A 19,378-nucleotide genomic window follows, 5' to 3' on the forward strand; every position below is an offset into this window, starting at 1 on the left:
AAGGAGAATCAGATGTTGTGTACTTGGATTTTCAGAAGGTCTTTGACAAGGTGCTACACATGAGGCTGCTTAAGTTAAGAGCCCATGGTGTTACAGGAAAGGTTCTGGCATGTGCAGAGCATTGGCTGATTGGCAGGAGGCAAAGAGTGGGCAAAAAAAGCTAGCTTTTTCTGATTGGCTGCCAGTGACTAGTGTTCCACAGGGGCTGTGTTGCGACCGCTTCTTTTCTCTTTGTATGTCAATTATCTGGATGGTGGAATTGATGACTTTGTGGCCAAGTTTGCAGACAATACAAAGATAGGTGGAGAGGCAGGCAGTGTTGAGGAAACAGAGAGACTACAGAAGGACTTAGATTACGAGAATATGAGAATGGACAAAGAAGTAGCAGATGGAATCCAGTGTCGGGAAGTGTATGGTTATTCACTTTGGTAGAAGAGATAAAAACATAAACTATTTTCCAAATGGAGATTTGGTGCAAAGGGATTTGGGAATCTTCATACAGGGTTCCTTAAAGGTTAACTGGCAGGTTGAGTCAGTGATGAAGAAGGCAAATGCAATGTTAACATTCATTTTGAGATGACTAGAATATAAGAGGAAGGATGTAATATTGAGGCTTCATAGGCACTAGGCACTAGTGAGGCTGTAGCGGTGTGCTACACACAGCGCTAGAATAACGACACGTAGTTGGTGAGTTGGAGTTGCGATAAAAGAGATTTATTCAAACTTCACGGCCTGCTTTAAAGCCTTCTCGTTCCCGCCCTCCCTGGGCGGGACTGCTGTGGAGAATGCGTATTCGCAGACCCTTTCCGTGCGCGGGTTTCCTCCCCTGCTAGTGAAGATGGCCTGGCGCCCTTTTTGGGGCCGGCCTCTCTGCCGGTGCGCGCTGTTTCGTGAGCCGGTTCATGTGCGCTGGAAAGTGGGCTGCCACATAACCCCCCCCGCCCCCCCAGAACCGGCAATATATCCCCCAATGTCCACAGTCTGGATCGGCCTCTGTTTGGGAGGTCTGCCGCGGTGCCTGAGCCCAGACCGGCTGTGCCAAGTCCACATGGGCCCGTATGAGTTGGTCCACCATGAAAACCTCCTCTGTCCCCCCAGTGTCCAGCATGAACGTGGACCTGTTGTTCCTGATCACTTTAAACGGCCCCTCGTAGGCCCGCTGTAGCGGTGCCCCGTGTCTGCCCCATCATACAAAAAGAAACTTAAAGTTCTGCAAACAACAGGAATTCTGCAGATGCTGGAAATTCAAGCAACACACATCAAAGTTGCTGGTGAACGCAGCAGGCCAGGCAGCATCTCTAGGAAGAGGTACAGTCGACGTTTCAGGCCGAGACCCTTCGTCAGGGCTAACTGAAGGAAGAGTGAGTAAGGGATTTGAAAGTTGGAAGGGGAGGGGGAGATCCAAAATGATAGGAGAAGACAGGAGGGGGAGGGATGGAGCCAAGAGCTGGACAGGTGATTGGCAAAGGGGATATGAGAGGATCATGGGACAGGAGGTCCGGGAAGAAAGACATTGGGGCGGGGGGGGGAACCCAGAGGATGGGCAAAGGTATAGTCAGAGGAACAGAGTGAGAAAAAGGAGAGTGAGAGAAAGAATGTATGTATAAAAATAAATAACAGATGGGGTACGAGGGGGAGGTGGGGCATTAGCGGAAGTTAGAGGAGTCGATGTTCATGCCATCAGGTTGGAGGCTACCCAGACGGAATATAAGGTGTTGTTCCTCCAACCTGAGTGTGGCTTCATCTTTACAATAGAGGAGGCCGTGGATAGACATGTCAGAATGGGAATGGGATGTGGAATTAAAATGTGTGGCCACTGGGAGATCCTGCTTTCTCTGGCGGACAGAACGTAGGTGTTCAGCAAAGCGGTCTCTCAGTCTGCGTTTCAGCACCACCCCACCAGCCTCTGGGTCCAACATAATATTCTCCGTAACTTCCGCCACCTCCAACGGGATCCCACCACTAAGCTACCACCCCACCAGCCTCCGGGTCCAACATATTATTCTCCATAACTTCCGCCACCTCCAACGGGATCCCACCACTAAACACATCTTTCCCTACCCCCCTCTCTCTGCTTTCCGCAGGGATCGCTCCCTACGTGACTCCCTTGTCCATTCGTCCCCCCCATCCCTCCCCACTGATCTCCCTCCTGGCACTTATCCTTGTAAGCGGAACAAGTGCTACACATGCCCTTACACTTCCTCCCTTACCACCATTCAGGGCCCCAAACAGTCCTTCCAGGTGAGGCGACACTTCACCTGTGAATCGGCTGGGGTGATATACTGCGTCCGGTGCTCCCGATCTGGCCTTCTATATATTGGCGAGACCTGACGCAGACTGGGAGACCGTTTTGCTGAACACCTACACTCTGTCCGCCAGAAAATGTCCATTTTACTCCTATCCTGTTCGTGACTCTAGGTGTCATCTGTCTTCTACATCAATTCTTTCTAATTGTGTCATTTAAAGTCTTCGTGTCAGAAGTCAATATTTGTTTTGCTGTGTGTCATTGCTGTGTAATAATTTAAGGTGAGACAATTGCAACCCACATCCTTGTTTTGCAGTGACAGTCATTTTAATTGCAAGGGCTTTAAATCTTACCCACACAGTTCAAATTTTACAAAAGCTTGCTGCAATGATTCATAATAGATCTTCAGCAGAGTCCCCCTACAGCCAGACTGTAGAGGTGGAAAACTGAGGCAACATTCGGCAAAGCTTCAATAGAACAGATTTTCTCCTGTCTTGAAATGACTGTCTGTGCAACACACACAAAATGCTGGAGGAACTGAGCAGGCCAGGTAGCATCTATGGAAAAAAGTACAGTTGATATTTTGGGTCAAGACCCTTCAGCAGGACTAGAGAAAAAAGCTGAGTAGATTTGGAAGGTTCGGGGGGCGGGGGGTGGGAGAGGAGAAAGAAACACAGGTTAATGGATGAAACCTGAAGGGGGAGGGATGAAGTAAGGAACTGGGAAGTTGATTGGTGAAAGAAATACAGAGCTAGAGAAGGGGGAGTCTGATAGAAAAGGACAGAAGGCCATGGAAGAAGAAAAATGGAGAGGAGCGCCAGAAGGATGCGATGGGCAGGCAAAAAGATAAAGTGAGAGGGAAAGGGGGTTGGGGAATGGTGAAGGGCGGGGGGGTGGTGGTATTACCGGAAGTTTGAGAAATCAGTGTTCATGCTATCAGGTTGGAGGCTACCCAGATGGAATATAAGGTGTTGTTCCTCCAAACAGAGTGTGGCGTCATCGCGACGGTGGAGGAGGCCACGGATAGACATATTGGAATGGGAAGTGGATTTAAAGTGAGTGGCTACTGGGAGGTTCCACTTTTTTTGGTGGATGGAGCATAGGTGCTCAGCGAAGCGATCTCCCAGTCTGCGTCGGGTCTCACCGATATACAGGAGGCCATACTGAGATTCATCCAACATTTTGTGTGCATTACTTGGATTCAGTGATGAGGCCACATAGTTTGGAGTAACAACACCTTGAATTCTGTCTGGGTAGCCTCCAACCTGATGGTATGAACATTGATTTCTTAACTTCCAGTAATGTTCTCCCCCGCCCCCACCACTTCACCATTCCCCATCCCCTTTTCCCTCTCATCTCCTTGCCCGCTCATTGCCTCCCTCTGGTGCTTCTTCCTCTTCTTTCTTCCATGGCCTTCTGTTCTCTTCTGTCAGACTCCCCGTGCTCCAGCCCTGTTTTTCTTTCACCAGTCAACTTCCCAGCTCTTTACGTCATCCTTCTCCTCCTGGTTTCACCTACCACCTTGTGTTTCTCTCTTCTCTCCCCCCCCCCCACCTTTTAAATCTACTCCTCATCTTTTTTTTCTCCTGTCTTGCCAAAGGATCTTGGCCCAAAATGTCGACTGCTGTCATAGATGCTGCCTGGCCTGCTGAGTTCCTCCAGCATTTTGTGTGTGTGTTGCTTGGATTTCCCGCATCTGCAGAATTTTTCTTGTTTGTGACTAAACTCTGTCTCTGTTTTTCCTGTTCTGTAATGAGTTAAATATGGAACAACATGTCAACCTCCAATTTGACTCTTGAATCATGTTGCTGTTAGTATTGAAAAATATTTCATTGTCAAGTATTATGACCCTTGTAGCACCATGTGCCCAAATTGATAATCTTCTAAGAAGTTCTCCTGGTATGCCATGGTAGCTTTGTGCAGAGATTATCATAGATTAATAAATTAACAATAATTGTGCACTTTGGGGGGAAAATAGTGAACTCGGTTACTTATTTACATGTATTGTAATAAAAGATTGCAATAGATGAAGCATTTTAGAACAACATTCAAAGCTATTAATATTTTAAAAGCAATTGAAAAATAAACATTATTTCAGTATTGTTATTGTACTTGTTTACTATCCAAATATTTGATGTGTATGCCAGAACGGCAAGGATTTCAAAATCTATCTTCCAATGCCATGAGGCGTTTCCTGTAATAATATTTCACTATTCTTGGATTGTAAAAGAAAAATTGCTGTTTGATTTGGTGGTGAAGATAATCATTATGTATCTTTTTATTATGGGTAGGGTTTACGGAATCGAAGGTGACATTGCATGCCACGTGTCAACAAATTTTTGTGTGTGCCATAGGTTCTCTGCCCTGATTATTGCTGTATTGTGTCATTATACCCAAGTAAATGTTCTTGCACCCAAGGATGAAGAATTGCTTTTTTTTTCTGTGCTTGAATAAATCCAAGATTTAATTCTGTTTTAGGTATCAATAGTATGATGAGGCTGAGAGATGGGCACACAAGATCCTTCCAGGCTCCTGTAGATATCCATGCTTCGCAAGATGGTCAGCTTTATGTATTTGGAAGTGATGTAGCATCTTGTGATGAATCATCAGATGAAGACAAGAATAGTATTGATCTGCGGCTGAGAGGTCGAGAGTGCCAGTGGCCCAGTGATTCAGTGGAGAAGTCCAACAATACAGTATTTCTTCTTCGAGAGGTTGTTGATGGTGACAACCTCAATACTTTTGCTTTGCAGTATGGCTGTACGGTAAGTTTAATCCAGCCACTATAATTAGTTGGCTGCATATTGTCAGATTTAATCTTTTCCTTTGTGATGGCAAACAATTAAGTGTTTCATCTTGTGGACAAATGACATTTTCACCCAAAAGACATTTTCACCCTTGAAGCAGAAGTCTCGTTTCCATCTAATTGTGCAATAGCTTACAGTATATGTAGAATTCTTCTGACCTTTTGCCCTTTTAAACCTCCTCCTTTATATAACTGGCTTGCTTCCTCATGGTAGCAGGTATTAGCAAGATGTTTTAATGGGGCTTGACTGAGAAAAATGGCTGAGCTGTGGGAATATATCAAGTCTAGTTCAAGGAAAATCTCACCCTTCATAGTCCCTGCAAATTTACTATTAATGCAAATATACATGCATTAGCTCTGAGAACAATAAAATTTCTTCATTATATTAATGACTGAAAATTGCACTTCTAAGTGTTTTGGATTGTTGTGTTGTTGCTGTCCTAATGAGAGCTTCAAGTCTACTAAGATCATGAGGTGTCTGATGCACTTATGAAAGAATGCAATGTCAGGATTTTTTTAAATCTCTGAAGTCAGACTGTTGGACTGAATTCGCTGTCTGCTAATAACTGTATTTGAGGTAGTAATTGTAGTCAAATACTGCTTTACTGAAAATATAATTTTGTGGTAGCTCAGTGCACAGCTGCACCCTTTGCAAATAATACCACAGAGCCACAGAGGACTTGCCTTTTCGAGTTTAGAGGTTTGTTTTGGCCTCCTTGCAAAGACTAGTGTGTGTTAAGTCTAGCTACAATGGTATATCCAATGAACAATATACCCGGGTTCAATTGCTGCTGCAGTCTGTAAGGAGTTTGTGGATTTCCTCTGGGTGCTCCTGTTTCCTCCCACGGTCCAAAGACTTGCTGGTTGGTAGGTTAATTGGCCATAGCCTAATCATGGGAAAATTTGCTAGGGTTAAATCAGGGAATGCTGGATGGAGTGGCTCAAAGTGCTGGAAGGGCCTATTCCACACTGTTTCTCAATGAATAAATAAACACTGACATCAGGCAAAGCAGTGGCTGGTTACCACCCATTACAGTTGCTGAGCTGATGAATATTTGCTTCTCCATGTCAAACAATAGTTGAAAGAAGCATTAAAGATGGCAGGAGCACAGGATGACTGGAGAAGCCTTTGGTGCACTGTGGCTTCAGAGTCTAATGTTAATAAAATGCAACACCATACCAAGGCTTCATTAACATTAGCGATTAAGCTGAAGCACTTATTTGGTAGAACAAGTACAGAAGGCACAAAGGAAAGGTGCTGCATGCAGGCTCCCCTGCACATTGTACACCATCCAGAATTAGGCAAATATTGTCATTTCTTCATTGTTGCCATGTCTAAAAATCAGGGCTCCGAATCTTGTGTTCAAGATGATGTCTCTCATTGCTTTAAGTTCAACACTTCACAAGTAAGTCCAAGTTTAATTGTCATTCAACCATACGTGAATGCCCACGGGTCGAGGGCCAAGGTGAAAAACACAGTACCAAGAATCACACACACGGTACATATAGGAAAGCAACTGCATAAGATATCAGTGAAATACAGTCACAAACAAAAATATATAAATATAATCAGAGACTCTGAGTCCCAGAATGTTGCAGAAATCGGCAGTTGATCACAATACGGCTTGACTTCAGCCAAATGAACATTTGGGGGGCAACACTGACTCCAGCTTCAGCATTGCGAACTCCGCCTCTGGCGGGAGTGCACTCTCTCCTGGACGGCTATAAACAGGAGACACCACAGTCTGCTTCTTCTGTCCGCCAATAAATCAGTGAATCAGATGTGCAGCATTCCACATGAATCATGTCCAACAGGGTCTTGTGATCACAAGAAAAGTGCCAGAGACGATCACTCACTGTTAGACTTCACATCTCCTTTGTGCACCAACTCCTCAGACATCTTTGATGCAGACAGCAGCACAATTTGTCCAGCTCCTTTGGTTTCTCTGTCAACAAACAATTTGCTGATGGGATAGACCTTAACGTTCTTAATGTCCAGCAGGGTCTAGTAATTGTAAAAAAATATTTTAAAAGACATCATAGAAGCTGGTGTGATTGAACGCACTGCCATCTTACCAGATGACATCACCAATAACTGGGCAAAGTTATTCAAAGGCACACCAATAACTGGCCATGCCAATAATTCTAATTTGGGATGGGGTGAGTGGGGAGTGGAGTTTTGTTCAGTGTCATCCATGGACATTGTTAAATTAGTTTAGACCTTTATTTAATGGGCAATGTTGGTGATGTTTCAAATGCCATTAATCCCCCAATACTTGATAAAATACCAAACTTTGCATATGTTGGCTCAGACTTTTTAATGTTTCACCAACAATCGCCTATATTTTATCCTTCATACTTGCCATAACTCTACTGCATCTAACCAAAATCATTCATTAGCCTGGGATTGCACATCTCTGTGCTTCAGATCTAAAACGCTCACTCTCCAATTCAAATCCATTCATTGCCTTGTCTCAAATCCTATTTTTTTTTCCCTCTCCCTAACTTCCTCTTTCACTTCCCACATTGGCAGATATGCCTTGAGCATCTTTGGCTATATTTGCTGCAGTTCCTCCATGAAATGAGACCACATGAGCAGGGAAAAGGAGCAACTTAAATTAGTTCCTTACTGCAAGTACAGATGTACTCAGCATTTCGTTTCAAAATTCCGCCTTGTATCTCAAGATTTTTCTGATAAATATAGGATAAATGTGATATTAATTTTAATTAATGATTAAGAGTGTATCTCTATTACAATTGACTTTGATTTACTGACAATCTGATTTTAAAAAAAGGACTTATCCTGGCCGAAGAGAAATGCATTCAGCCATGTGGAAAAGTAATATACAGTTTTTACTATTGGATTCAGTAAATGGGCAGAGATGTGTAACTTTAAAGGCTGTTAAATACAGTGTTTGCTACCTGTAAGTAACTTATCTTGGGATATACTCACACAGTAATAGGAAATTCCAGATGGGTCATATTTTGCATTGTGCTGTGCATAATTTAAGTGTAAACTTGTGCCTATGTTATTGGCAAAAATCCAAAAAACATGCATGGGATTGTCTTTCTCACGGGAGTTTTTAGTAAAACTGCACTCAAATCGTCATAGATGAATCTTGGGAGTCATGCATGCGTCAATCAGGTCAACTTTCCTGAAAACATGGTTGAGGATCTGTGGGGAAGTGAAACTACAGTATTCAACATCAAAAATTTTTGGAATATTCAAGACCACAAGCTTCTGATCTGCTTCTATACTGTTGTGATTCTGTATTAGCTAACTCTCATTGCACTTAATTTGATGTTTTTAAAAATATATATTCTAAAGCAAAAGTAAATATTCCCATGTTATGGGCTTGGTCTTTCAATAATTAGATTTTTAAGGAATTGCTAACCAAAGCCATCAGTGCCCAAAGCTTTTTAAACAAATGTTACTTTACATTGATAAGACATCCAGCTGTGCTCCAGTAAATTAAACTTTTGTATCCGGTAGGTTGCAGACCTCAAACGAGTGAACAATCTTATCAAGGATCAAGACTTCTTTGCCTTAAAGACAATAAAAATTCCTGTAAAACGGCATGGTTTGTTGACAGAAGTACAGGAAGAGGCAAAGCGGCGACAGCCTGTATCTGTGAATAACAGAACCTATCCACATACAGAAGTCTGTGCTGCAGAGGGTCAAGGAATAGAGCAGAACAAGTTAAGCGGATATTTTGAAGATATTGACAAGGATATTGAGAAGATTATCCAGGCTACAGATCAGTGTACAAATCACTTGGAAGAAGTGACTTATTGTCAAAGGTCCAATGGATTTAATTCAGGAACATTACATCCTAAGGATTCTCATCCTGGAGCAGACTGGGGTATTCGATGGTGGAATGCTGTGGTAATCATGCTTTTAATTGGTATTGTTATTCCTATATTTTACATAGTGTACTTCAAAATTCAAGAAACTGAAAATGCAATGGACCCAACATTGACTAATGCTGTGGGAGAGTCAAATGGCTCCATCACAACTACCATGAAATTAAATACTGCAGCAGCAGCAAATGGGTAAATGGAATGAAAGGAAAAAAATACACATTAATTTTAAATTTGTCAATCAACTGTACACTGTACCTAGCTGGAACATTTTGACCAACGCACACAAAACGCTGGAGGAACTCGATAGGTCAGGCAGCATCTGGGGAAATGGATAGATGGTCGATGTTTCAGGCTGAGACCCTTCTTCAGGTCTCAGGTCTGAAGAAGGCCCGAAACATTAATTATTCATTTCCACAGATGCTGTCTGACCTGCTGAGTTCCTCCAGCTTGTGTGTGTGTGTTGGTGTTGCTCTGGATTTCCAGCACCTGCAGACTTCCTCGTGTCCTTGGAATATTTTTACTTTGGATCAGTGCGGGCATATTTGTAGCAGTGCAGGGATGAACAGTCCACTATTCTTCACTGTGACACATTGCTTGTTGTAGATCCAATTCCAGTCCTACCTTGAAGGTGGTGTTTCCTTGCTGTTTCCTCTTTTTGCAACTTAATCATACCAATGCAGAGTAATTTAAGTAAAATGTATTGGAATGGCCTACTTCTAGAGCTTATGACCATTCTATAGTTTTTAACTTATTGCCTGTTTCCAACTGCTGACGAATGAGCCCAGCTCTTGTACAGCAAGGTGTAACTAAGCAAAGTGCAATAAGTATTGACAGTTGTGCTATACTACTACTACTTAAAATTATTTTAATAAACAGAATTAAATTAATATCACGAAATTTAGACATTGTATTCTGGTGCCAAAAAAGATGATCCACTAATTTTGTCTCTATTCTTTTCAACTTTAGAATCTTGAAATATTTTATGATAAGTTAGATTACAGCAGCTTTTCTAAATTATTGTTAGCTAACTAGCATGCAACTTCTAGTTCGTGAGCTTGTGTTCAAGTCATTTGCAGAAAAGTTGCAGTAATGTTTAGCTGTCCTCATTAAGTCTTTGTTATAAGCTTTGTATCATTCCCATTAGTAAAATTTAAAATTGAACTTTGTGGCTATAAATAGCAGAGATCCAGACACAAGGAATATTGAAGTATTCTGCTGCTGTGAGGTGAAACGTAATCTAATTGTTCCTTCAAAAATGTGTAAACTACAAGTAAGATAGATTTCTTGGAATATTAATAGAAACAAATCAAAACATTAATGTCATTAAAATATTCTACTTTCTGACAAACTAATTTTTTACATGGCATTCCATTTCTTTCATAATTCTTGGATTTGTCTTTATTAAAAGCTTGTTTTCTCCGGAAAAAAAGTTACATATCTTGGATTTGCTTTGAATCTAACTTATTTGGGACAGGAATTTAATCTGAGTTATTAAAGCTGTTGAACACTACATTTATAATTATCTTTAGCAAGTTTTTTAAAATTGTATTTTGCTGCTATCTACTAGAGAATTTTTCAGAACAGAGTATCATGTTCTCCTTGATGGTACTTTTTAGTATTAGAATACCAGGAATACATTTATCTGTACAAAGCTTTACATTTAATTATATTCATCATTCACAGAAAGTGAGCAGTGAAATGATAGAAGTCCAAATGATTGTAAAGATTTGTAGCAACAGCACACGACTCCTGCAGTACACCAAGTAAATTTTAACCTTGCTATTGATACAGAGTGTGGTGGCATTTCTCATAGTAGTTGACTTATCAGATAAGATGCCCTTTGCACTGTTTTAAAAGGCCTATTGAGAAAGTGAGATGTTAAAAGTCTATTGAGTGTTAGGTCTCATGTCCATTGTAGGAGATGGTGTCACCATTGTCAGTAATGAAAAGGTATGGATGAAATACACAAGGTCAATGTGGATTTGCAGGTGGAATTTCATCCCTGATAAATTTTCATGGAAATATGCAACATGCATGATATGATTTAACTCTTAAATAATTGAAAAGATGTGAGTGAATGAGAGGGCATTGAACTAAAGGAATTTTTCTTAGACTTGTTGGACACTCCTTGTTATAGAAGTGACCTAGACCCTAAACATTGTAGGGACATTGAACTCAAAAGTATGAGTTAGCTTAAAGTACATTTGGAGTAATGTCTTTTTGGCATAGTAGGGGAATTGAGGGTTATGGGGAAAAGGCAGGTAGGTGGAGCTGAATCCATAGTCAGTCAGAATCAGAATCAGGTTTATTATCACCGGCATGTGACGTGAAATTTGTTAACTTAGCAGCAGTTCAATGCAATACATAATCTAGCAGAGAAAAAAAGTGATTAATAAATAAGCAAGTAAATCAATTGTGTATACTGTATATTTTTTTAAAAAGTGAGGTAGTGTCCAAAGCTTCATTGTCCATTTGGGAATTGGATGGCAGAGGGGAGGAAGCTGTTCCTGAATCACTGAGAGTGTGCCTTCAGGCTTCTGTATCTCCTACCTGATGGTAACAGTGAGAAAAGGGCAGGCCCTGGGTGTTGGAGGTCCTTAATAATGGACACTGCCTTTCTGAGACACCACTCCCTAAAGATTGTAGGCTAGTGCCCAAGATGGAGCTGACTAGATTTACAACCTTCTGCAGCTTCTTTCAGTCCTGTGCGGTAGCCCCTCCATACCAGACAGTGATGCAGCCTGTCAGAATGCTCTCCACGGTACAACTATAGAAGTTTTTGAGTGTATTTGTCGACATGCCAAATCTCTTCAAACTCCTAATAAAGTATAGCCACTGTCTTGCCTCTTTATAACTACATCGGTATGTTGAGACCAAGTTAGATCCTCAGATCTTGACACCAAGGAACTTGTAGTTGCTCACTCTCTCCACTTCTGATCTCTCTATGAGGATTGGTGTGTGTTCCTTCGTCTTACCCTTCCTGAAGTCCACAATCAGCTCTTTTGTCTTACTGATGTTGAGTGCCAGGTTGTTGCTGCGGCGCCATTCCACTAGTTGGCATATCTCACTCCTGTACGCCCTGTCGTCACCACCTGTGATTCTACCAACGATGGTTGTATTGTCAGCAAATTTATAGATGGTATTTGAGCTATGCCTAGCCACACAGTCATGGGCATATAGAGAGTAGAGCAGTGGGCTAAGCACACACCCCTGAGGTGTGCCGGTGTTGGTCAGATCAGCTATGGCGAAACAGGCTCAATGGTCTAGATGGCCAACTTATGCTCCTATTTCTTATGTTCTTAATGTTATTTCCATGACAGTGCATTGTAATAGCATTGTCTTTGAATTTTCATTTGACATGGTAGATTACAATATCATTCATTGGTACTGGATATCAGAAAATATCAAACGTCCTTGCATTTTGTAATGAATCTTTAATTGTTTCATATTGGTTCCCTTTGGTACAGTTGTATTTTTTCTTTACATTTTATGACCATTTATGACTAACTGGAAATTGGTGTTCCATGATGCAGTTTATCTGTTTCAATTTAATCATCGTTTTGTGGATTTTTGCAAGAGCTAACTCAAGCATTTTGGAAAAGTTTGACGTTGTTATCCGATTTCAATTTTCACAAAAATCTGATGCTTATTCTTATTAATTAATCCATGTAAAATCTTGTATATGAAGATGAAAAAACTGCAGAAATGTAATTTGAATTAACAAAAAAAAAAACAAATGGTTGGAAACATCCAGGATGGCAGGCAGCAGCCTTGGAAAGAGAAACAATTAACATTTTCCTGTGAGGTTTCATCAGATCTGTAAATGTTCATTTTCTAAAAACTACAGTCATTAATACAATCATCAAGTCAGTATAAAATGGTATACATGCAAAATCAATACATAGTACAACACTACAATTAAACATCACTGTGGATTCTTTTTGTTCAGCCCACAATCCAAAAGAACTGTGAGAATACCAGAAATTCCCTATCCAATGATTTTAAATTTCAATAAAGCTGTGTACATACATCTCCTGATGCCTCTGGACACATCATCAGTGATGTTCCTGGAATCATCAGGTGTTTCAGGTCTTTCAACATCATACAATCTCCTCCAGGTGACCTAGCTGAGACTGATCAGACCCCAGCTTGTGTCCAGATGGCTAGCTACTTATGACTCCATGGCTCCCTTCTTTTGAGCCACAGCCATCTTGAGGCCCTCTCTGCCACATCGGTGGTACTGCGGATGGCTCTCCTCTTCCTCTCTCCCTCGATGCCCAAATTGCTGAAGGCTCTTACTAAAGAATGGGCTACGAATTCCCTACAGCCAACCTCCGCTGGGAGACACCAAGCTCTCCATCCAGTCTGCTGACGGTTGCTGACCATTCCTGCGTACTTGGAGAGCTTCCTTTCAAGGGCCTCTTCCAAGCAATCTTCCCATGGGACTGTCAGCTCCAGCAGCACCACTTGCTTGGTAGACTGAGACACAAGGACAATGTCTGGTGGCAGGGTGGTGGCTGCGATATGGTTGGGGAATTCCAGCTGCCGTTCAAGGTCCACCAACAGCTGCCAGTCCCTTGCAGAGATCAGGATACCTGCAGATGTTCTTTTGGCGGGTATTGGCTGCTCCCCAGCTCTGACAAAGGCAACGGTCTGCTTGGAGGATCGGGGCCACTTCGCCCACTCAACTCCTGCGTTGATTGCTTCAGCGATGGTCTTCAGGACCTGATCACTCCTCCATTGATACCGTCCCTCACCAAGTCCCCTTGTGCAGCTGCTGAGGATGTGCTCCAGGGTTTCTCGCTTGGAGCACAGTGGGCACGCAGATAACTCTGCCTTGCCCCATGTGTGCAGGTTTGATGGGCTTGGAAGCACATCGTACACTGCCTGGATGAGAAATTGGATATGGTGTGGCTTGGCTTTCCAAAGCTCAGCCCAGGTTACTTTCCTCTCAACCGCATTCTCCCATCCCATCCAAGCTCCCTGTTGCTTCATTCCCAACGCCTTGCAGGGTCTCGTCACCCGCACTACTGCTCTCACCTCCTCCTGAACTAGATGACGCCTTCCCTCTGATGGTGTCCATTTGGGGAGTTGGAAAGGATCTTAGCCCAGCTCGGCCTTGTGTGACCGCCCCCACCAGCCTCCTGTGACGCAGCCTCGCCTCTGCTTCCTGAACACCTTCCTCCGCCTCCACATCCTGCCAGTCCTCCTTTGGATCCCTGCCCTAGCCACCTTCGGATCACTTGAATCCCTATACTGTAGCACTTCTCTGGCTCTTGTTACCTTGAATTCCTCCTCCAAGGATTTGAAGGGCAGTTGCAGTTTGTTGTGGTGTCCATAGAGTGCGATGCTGCTCAGACTCTTTGGCAGCCCCAGCCATCTCCTGAGGTGGTTGCTAACCCTCCTCTCTTCAGGTTTTGACTGTCGAGATCGGAACTGCATAGACGAGGAGGGGCCGCAGGATTCTGGGAAGAATACCATGCTGATAACACCCAGGCTTTGAATTTCCCAGGTAGGCCAGACTTGTCTACAGATTTCAGCCAGCCATCCATCAGGCAGGTCTCCTGAATAGATGTCGTGTCCCTTAAAGAGCTGTCAAAAACCTTACCTAAGCTCTTGACTGGCTTTTCTGTGATGGTTGGGATGGCTGTGCCTGGGATGCTGAACTGGAACTTGTTCTCCACCTTCCCTTTCCTCAGCACCGTCGATCTTGATTTGGCTGGTTTGAAACACATCCAGGCCCACTCACCAGCTTTTCAAGCCCTTGCAGAATCCACTGGCAGCCTGGGACTGATTCTGTGGTTACTGTGAGGTCGTCCATGAATGCCCCGATAGGTGGTTGCCATTGAGCGGAATTCATTCTGGTCCCCCTGCACTCTGGTTCAGCAGACTTAGTGAGCAGACATGTTCATGGCTACGGAGAACAGTGTCACTGAGATAGTGCACCCTGTGATGATGCCAATCTCCACCTTGTGCCAGCTTGATGTAATTGCTCCTGAAGAGACCCTCACCCTGAAGTTGCTGTAATAATCAGCAATAAGGTCTCTGATTCTGCTGGGGACATGATATTTGCTCAGTGTGAGCTGCACCAGCTTGAGGAATGGAGCCATATGCATTTGCCAGGTCGAGCCACAACACTGACAGGTTGCCCATATTCTCTCTGGCCTCCCTGATGAGCTGTATCACCACACCGGTATGCTCCAGACAACCTGGCATCCCTGAAATGCCACTCTTCTGGACTGATGTATCAATATAGGTGTTCCTTGCTAGGTAGGTGCACAGCCGATTGGAAACGGCACTGAAGAAGATCTTCGCCTTGACACAGCAGGGAGATGATGTGGAACTGGTCTATCTGGGTGGCATTTTCCTCCTTTAGGATCAACACCTCCTCAGCTACTCTCCACTGTTCTGGGATCTTCCCTCTTCTCCAGAAGATTCTCAGGATCTTCCACAGACGCAGCAGGAGTTTGGGGCAATTCTTGTACACTTTGTACTAGGTGCTGTTTGGTCCTGGAGCCGAGCTTGCCCTTGCTTTGCGGACAACCTCTCTGACTTCCTTTAGTTGCAGCTCTGACATGTCGAACTGCACATCCAGTTCAGGTGGGTCTATTAGGATGTCGCACTGTCCCAACTCCTGCTCTCTTTCAGGATCATTATATATCTTCTTCAGATGTTTTTCTGTGTCTTCCTGTGAACAGGCTAGTTTCCCACTGCGCTTCTCCCCCAGCAACTCCTTGGTGAACTTGAAGGGGTTGGCGATAAAGGCAGCACGTTTTCAGGCCCTTTCACGACGCCGCCTCCGATGCCACTCTGCCCGGCGGAGGACCCTGATCTTTTCTCGTAGTATGCACATCAGCTGGGCCAAGCCAATGCGTTCCTCTTCTCCTGCCTCCTTGTATTGGGACTTCAGCGCTTTCATCTCCTGCCTGATGTTGTGGATCCTCAAAGCTCTTTGGTTCTTTGAGTAAGGTGTTCTGGAGTCTTTCTTCTCCTCTTCTTCGAACCGTTCAGCTGCGATGCTGACAATGATTGTTGTCATGGCTTGTAACTTCCTATCGACCCCTCCCTTCGCCGTTGTCTCCAGAATTTGGTTAACATCTTCATCAAGCTGCTTCCAAAGTGAAGTCATGTTAGCTGCAGGCCATTTGATTCGCCTCCTGTTAGACTTGATGTTAGAGGGATTAGTTTGCAACACTTGGAGGTTCCGGGCACTATGGGGTGACTCCGGGCCTGGCACCTCCTTTGTCTCTCCAGGTTAGACACCGGTGTGTTGTGCTGCTCCTGCTCCCGCCAGACACTTCACCCTCGCTTGGTGGGTCTTCAAGCCACGATCGTTCTTGCTGATTTTGCCATATGCACACCGCTTGCTCATTGTTGTTTGTTCGTTGCCTGCGTCTAATGCCGTTGTGTCTGTCGCCGTTGTGTCTGACTGACTGGGGTGCTCATCCTCCCCCCCCCCCACCCCACCCCCTTTGGCACCCCTGGGGATATCTTTCTCTTAGATTCATCATAGCTTTTGTTCGGGTCCTCCTCTCAGAGGACACAGAAAATCCTACTTCATGATTCGTTAGCTGGGATCTACAGATAATGTTATAAAGAGGTGGAAGAGGGAAAGGAAAATCCAAACAGTTTCCATAAGGAAACATGGTATACTTAGGGTTGGATGGGGGTTCTAAATTCTTCATCATGCTGGAGTAGAGGTATCAAATGTGTTCTTCAATTTTTGCAATATACTGCAAAGGAATATTGTTAAAAATTACAAGAATTAGTCAAAGAATTCAGCTCTTCATGTAGTTCTGGGCTTCATTATTGCATGTTAAAAATATTGGAAGAATTCAAATCAAAGGAAATGTGTGTGTGCAATTTATTACAGCACAGAAGGAGGCCTTTCAGCCCATTAGGTTCATAACAGCTCTTGGCATTACATTCCCATTGCTTTTTCCCCTGCAGTACTGCAACTTATTTTCTCTTATGTGCCCATCAGCTCTGTTTTGATTCTTTTGCCTCCTACCAGCCCATCCTTGTGATGTGGGAGAATGCAAACACTATGCATACAGCACTTTGGCTCAGGATAAAACCTGGACCCTGTAGCTGGGAGATAGCAAGACTAGCTTCTACAACGCCATACTGCTTAAAATTAAAATCAAGTCGAGCAAAACTGGAGATAATAAATATCAAGGAGCCCAAAAATAAACCATTTTCCTGCATATTTATTAGGAAAGGTGGCAGATTTGAATATTCTTCACCAGTGAAAAAGGTCAGAGATCACATTGCCAGGGAAATCTTAAATATCTTCTTTGAAGTCTGTCCCTGATTTGGACAATGTAAACCTTTAATGTTAAGAACATGGCTCCTGCCCATATTTCATTCTGTCTAGTTTTGGCTGGCAACTCAACTGGACACGGGCTAAAAAGAGAGCATTCGTCTATTTTTAGGATCATTGGAAGATACTCTACCAATTTGAATCACATCAGATTTTGCCAAGAAGGGATTTCCCCTGAAACTTGATGTGATTCGAAGAAGGAGTCTGAGAGTCTGAGTGGGAGTGCCGAGAAAGACATTTTTGAAATTTTCGTTATTTTTTTTTTCTCCATCGGCGTTCTGAGAGGCGGGACTGCGCAGGCATGTGACGTCGGGCAGTGCAGCGCGGCAGATTTAAAAGGGCAGAAATCCTGCTTCGGGTTTGATTCGAAGAAGGAGTCTGAGAGTCTGAGTGGGAGTGCCGAGAAAGACATTTTCCTGGTGGCTGTGCCCCTTAACAATAGGTACTCCTGTTTGAGTACTGTTAGGGGGGACAGCCTACCCGGGGGAAGCGACAGTGGCCATGCCTCCGGCACAGAGTCTGGCCCTGTAGCTCAGAAGGGTAGGGCAAGGAAGAGGAGGGCAGTTGTGATAGGGGACTCGATAGTAAAGGGGTCAGATAGGCGATTCTGTGGACGCAGTCCAGAGACCCGGATGGTAGTTTGCCTCCCTGGTGCCAGGGTCCGGGATATTTCTGATCGTGTCCAAGATATCCTGAAGTGGGAGGGTGAGGAGCCAGAGGTCGTGGTACCTGAGAGTCAGGTAGGAAATAGGTAGGAAAAGGGATGAAGTCCTGAAAGGAGAATATAGGGAGCTAGGAAGGGAGTTGAGAAAAAGGACCGCAAAGGTAGTAATCTCGGATTACTGTCTGTGCCATGCGACAGTGAGAGTAGGAATGCGATGAGGTGGAGGATAAATGCGTGGCTGAGGGATTGGAGCAGGGGTCAGGGATTCAAGTTTTTGGATCATTGGGACCTCTTTTGGCGCAGGCGTGACCTGTACAAAAAGGACGGGTTACACTTGAATCCTAGGGGGACCAATATCCTGGCAGGGAGATTAGCGAGGGCTACTGAGGTGACTTTAAACTAGAATGGTTGGGGGGTGGGAATCAAGTTAAAGAGGCTAGGCGTGAGGAGGTTAGTTCACAACAGGGGGATGGGAACCAGTGCAGAGAGACAGAGGGGTGTAAAGTGACGGTAGAAGCAAAAAGTACTAAGGAGAAAAGTGAAAGTGGCAGGCCGTCAAATCCAGGGCAAGCATTAAAAAGGGCCACTTTTCAACATAATTGTATAAGGGCTAAGAGAGTTGTAAGAGAGTTGTAAAAGAGCGCCTGAAGGCTTTGTGTGTCAATGCAAGGAGCATTCGTAATAAGGTGGATGAGTTGAAAGTGCAGTTTGTTATTAATGATTATGATATAGTTGGGATCATAGAGACATGGCTCCAGGGTGACCAAGGATGGGAGCTCAACGTTCAGGGATATTCAATATTCAGGAGGGATAGACATGAAGGAAGGGGAGGTGGAGTGGCGTTGCTGGTTAAAGAAGAGATTAACGCAATAGAAAGGAAGGACATAAGCCGAGAAGATGTGGAATCGATATGGGTAGAGCTGCGTAACACTAAGGGGCAGAAGACGCTGGTGGGAGTTGTGTACAGGCCACCTACCAGTAGTAGTGAGGTCGGAGATGGTATTAAACAGGAAATTAGAAATGTGTGCAATAAAGGAACAGCAGTTATAATGGGTGACTTCAATCTACATGTAGATTGGGTGAACCAAATTGGTAAAGGTGCTGAGGAAGAGGATTTCTTGGAATGTATGCGGGATGGTTTTTTGAACCAACACGTCGAGGAACCAACTAGAGAGCACGCTATTCTGGACTGGGTTTTGAGCAATGAGGAAGGGTTAATTAGCGATCTTGTTGTGAGAGGCCCCTTGGGTAAGAGTGACCATAATATGGTGGAATTCTTCATTAAGATGGAGAGTGACATAGTTAATTCAGAAACAAAGGTTCTGAACTTAAAGAGGGGTAACTTTGAAGGTATGAGACGTGAATTAGCTAAGATAGACTGGCAAATGACACTTAAAGGATTGACGGTGGATATGCAATGGCAAGCATTTAAAGGTTGCATGGATGAACTACAACAATTGTTCATCCCAGTTTGGC

General features: G+C 43.8%; 1 protein-coding gene across 1 annotated transcript in view; it reads left to right on the forward strand.

The window, feature by feature from the left end:
- lysmd4 (LysM, putative peptidoglycan-binding, domain containing 4) overlaps positions 1 to 19,108 on the forward strand; it is a 37,960-nt gene extending 18,852 nt beyond the window's left edge. The window contains exons 2-3 of the mRNA XM_063065921.1: positions 4,724 to 5,010; positions 8,545 to 19,108. Of these exons, the coding sequence (XP_062921991.1) occupies positions 4,735 to 5,010; positions 8,545 to 9,108 (840 nt within the window). The 5' untranslated portion in view covers positions 4,724 to 4,734 and the 3' untranslated portion in view covers positions 9,109 to 19,108. The remainder of the gene's footprint in view (positions 1 to 4,723; positions 5,011 to 8,544) is intronic.
- Positions 19,109 to 19,378: the final 270 nt, after the last annotated feature.

The sequence above is a fragment of the Mobula hypostoma genome, chromosome 13, assembly GCF_963921235.1.
Source record: "Mobula hypostoma chromosome 13, sMobHyp1.1, whole genome shotgun sequence".
In the NCBI taxonomy this organism is placed as follows: Eukaryota; Metazoa; Chordata; class Chondrichthyes; order Myliobatiformes; family Myliobatidae; genus Mobula; species Mobula hypostoma.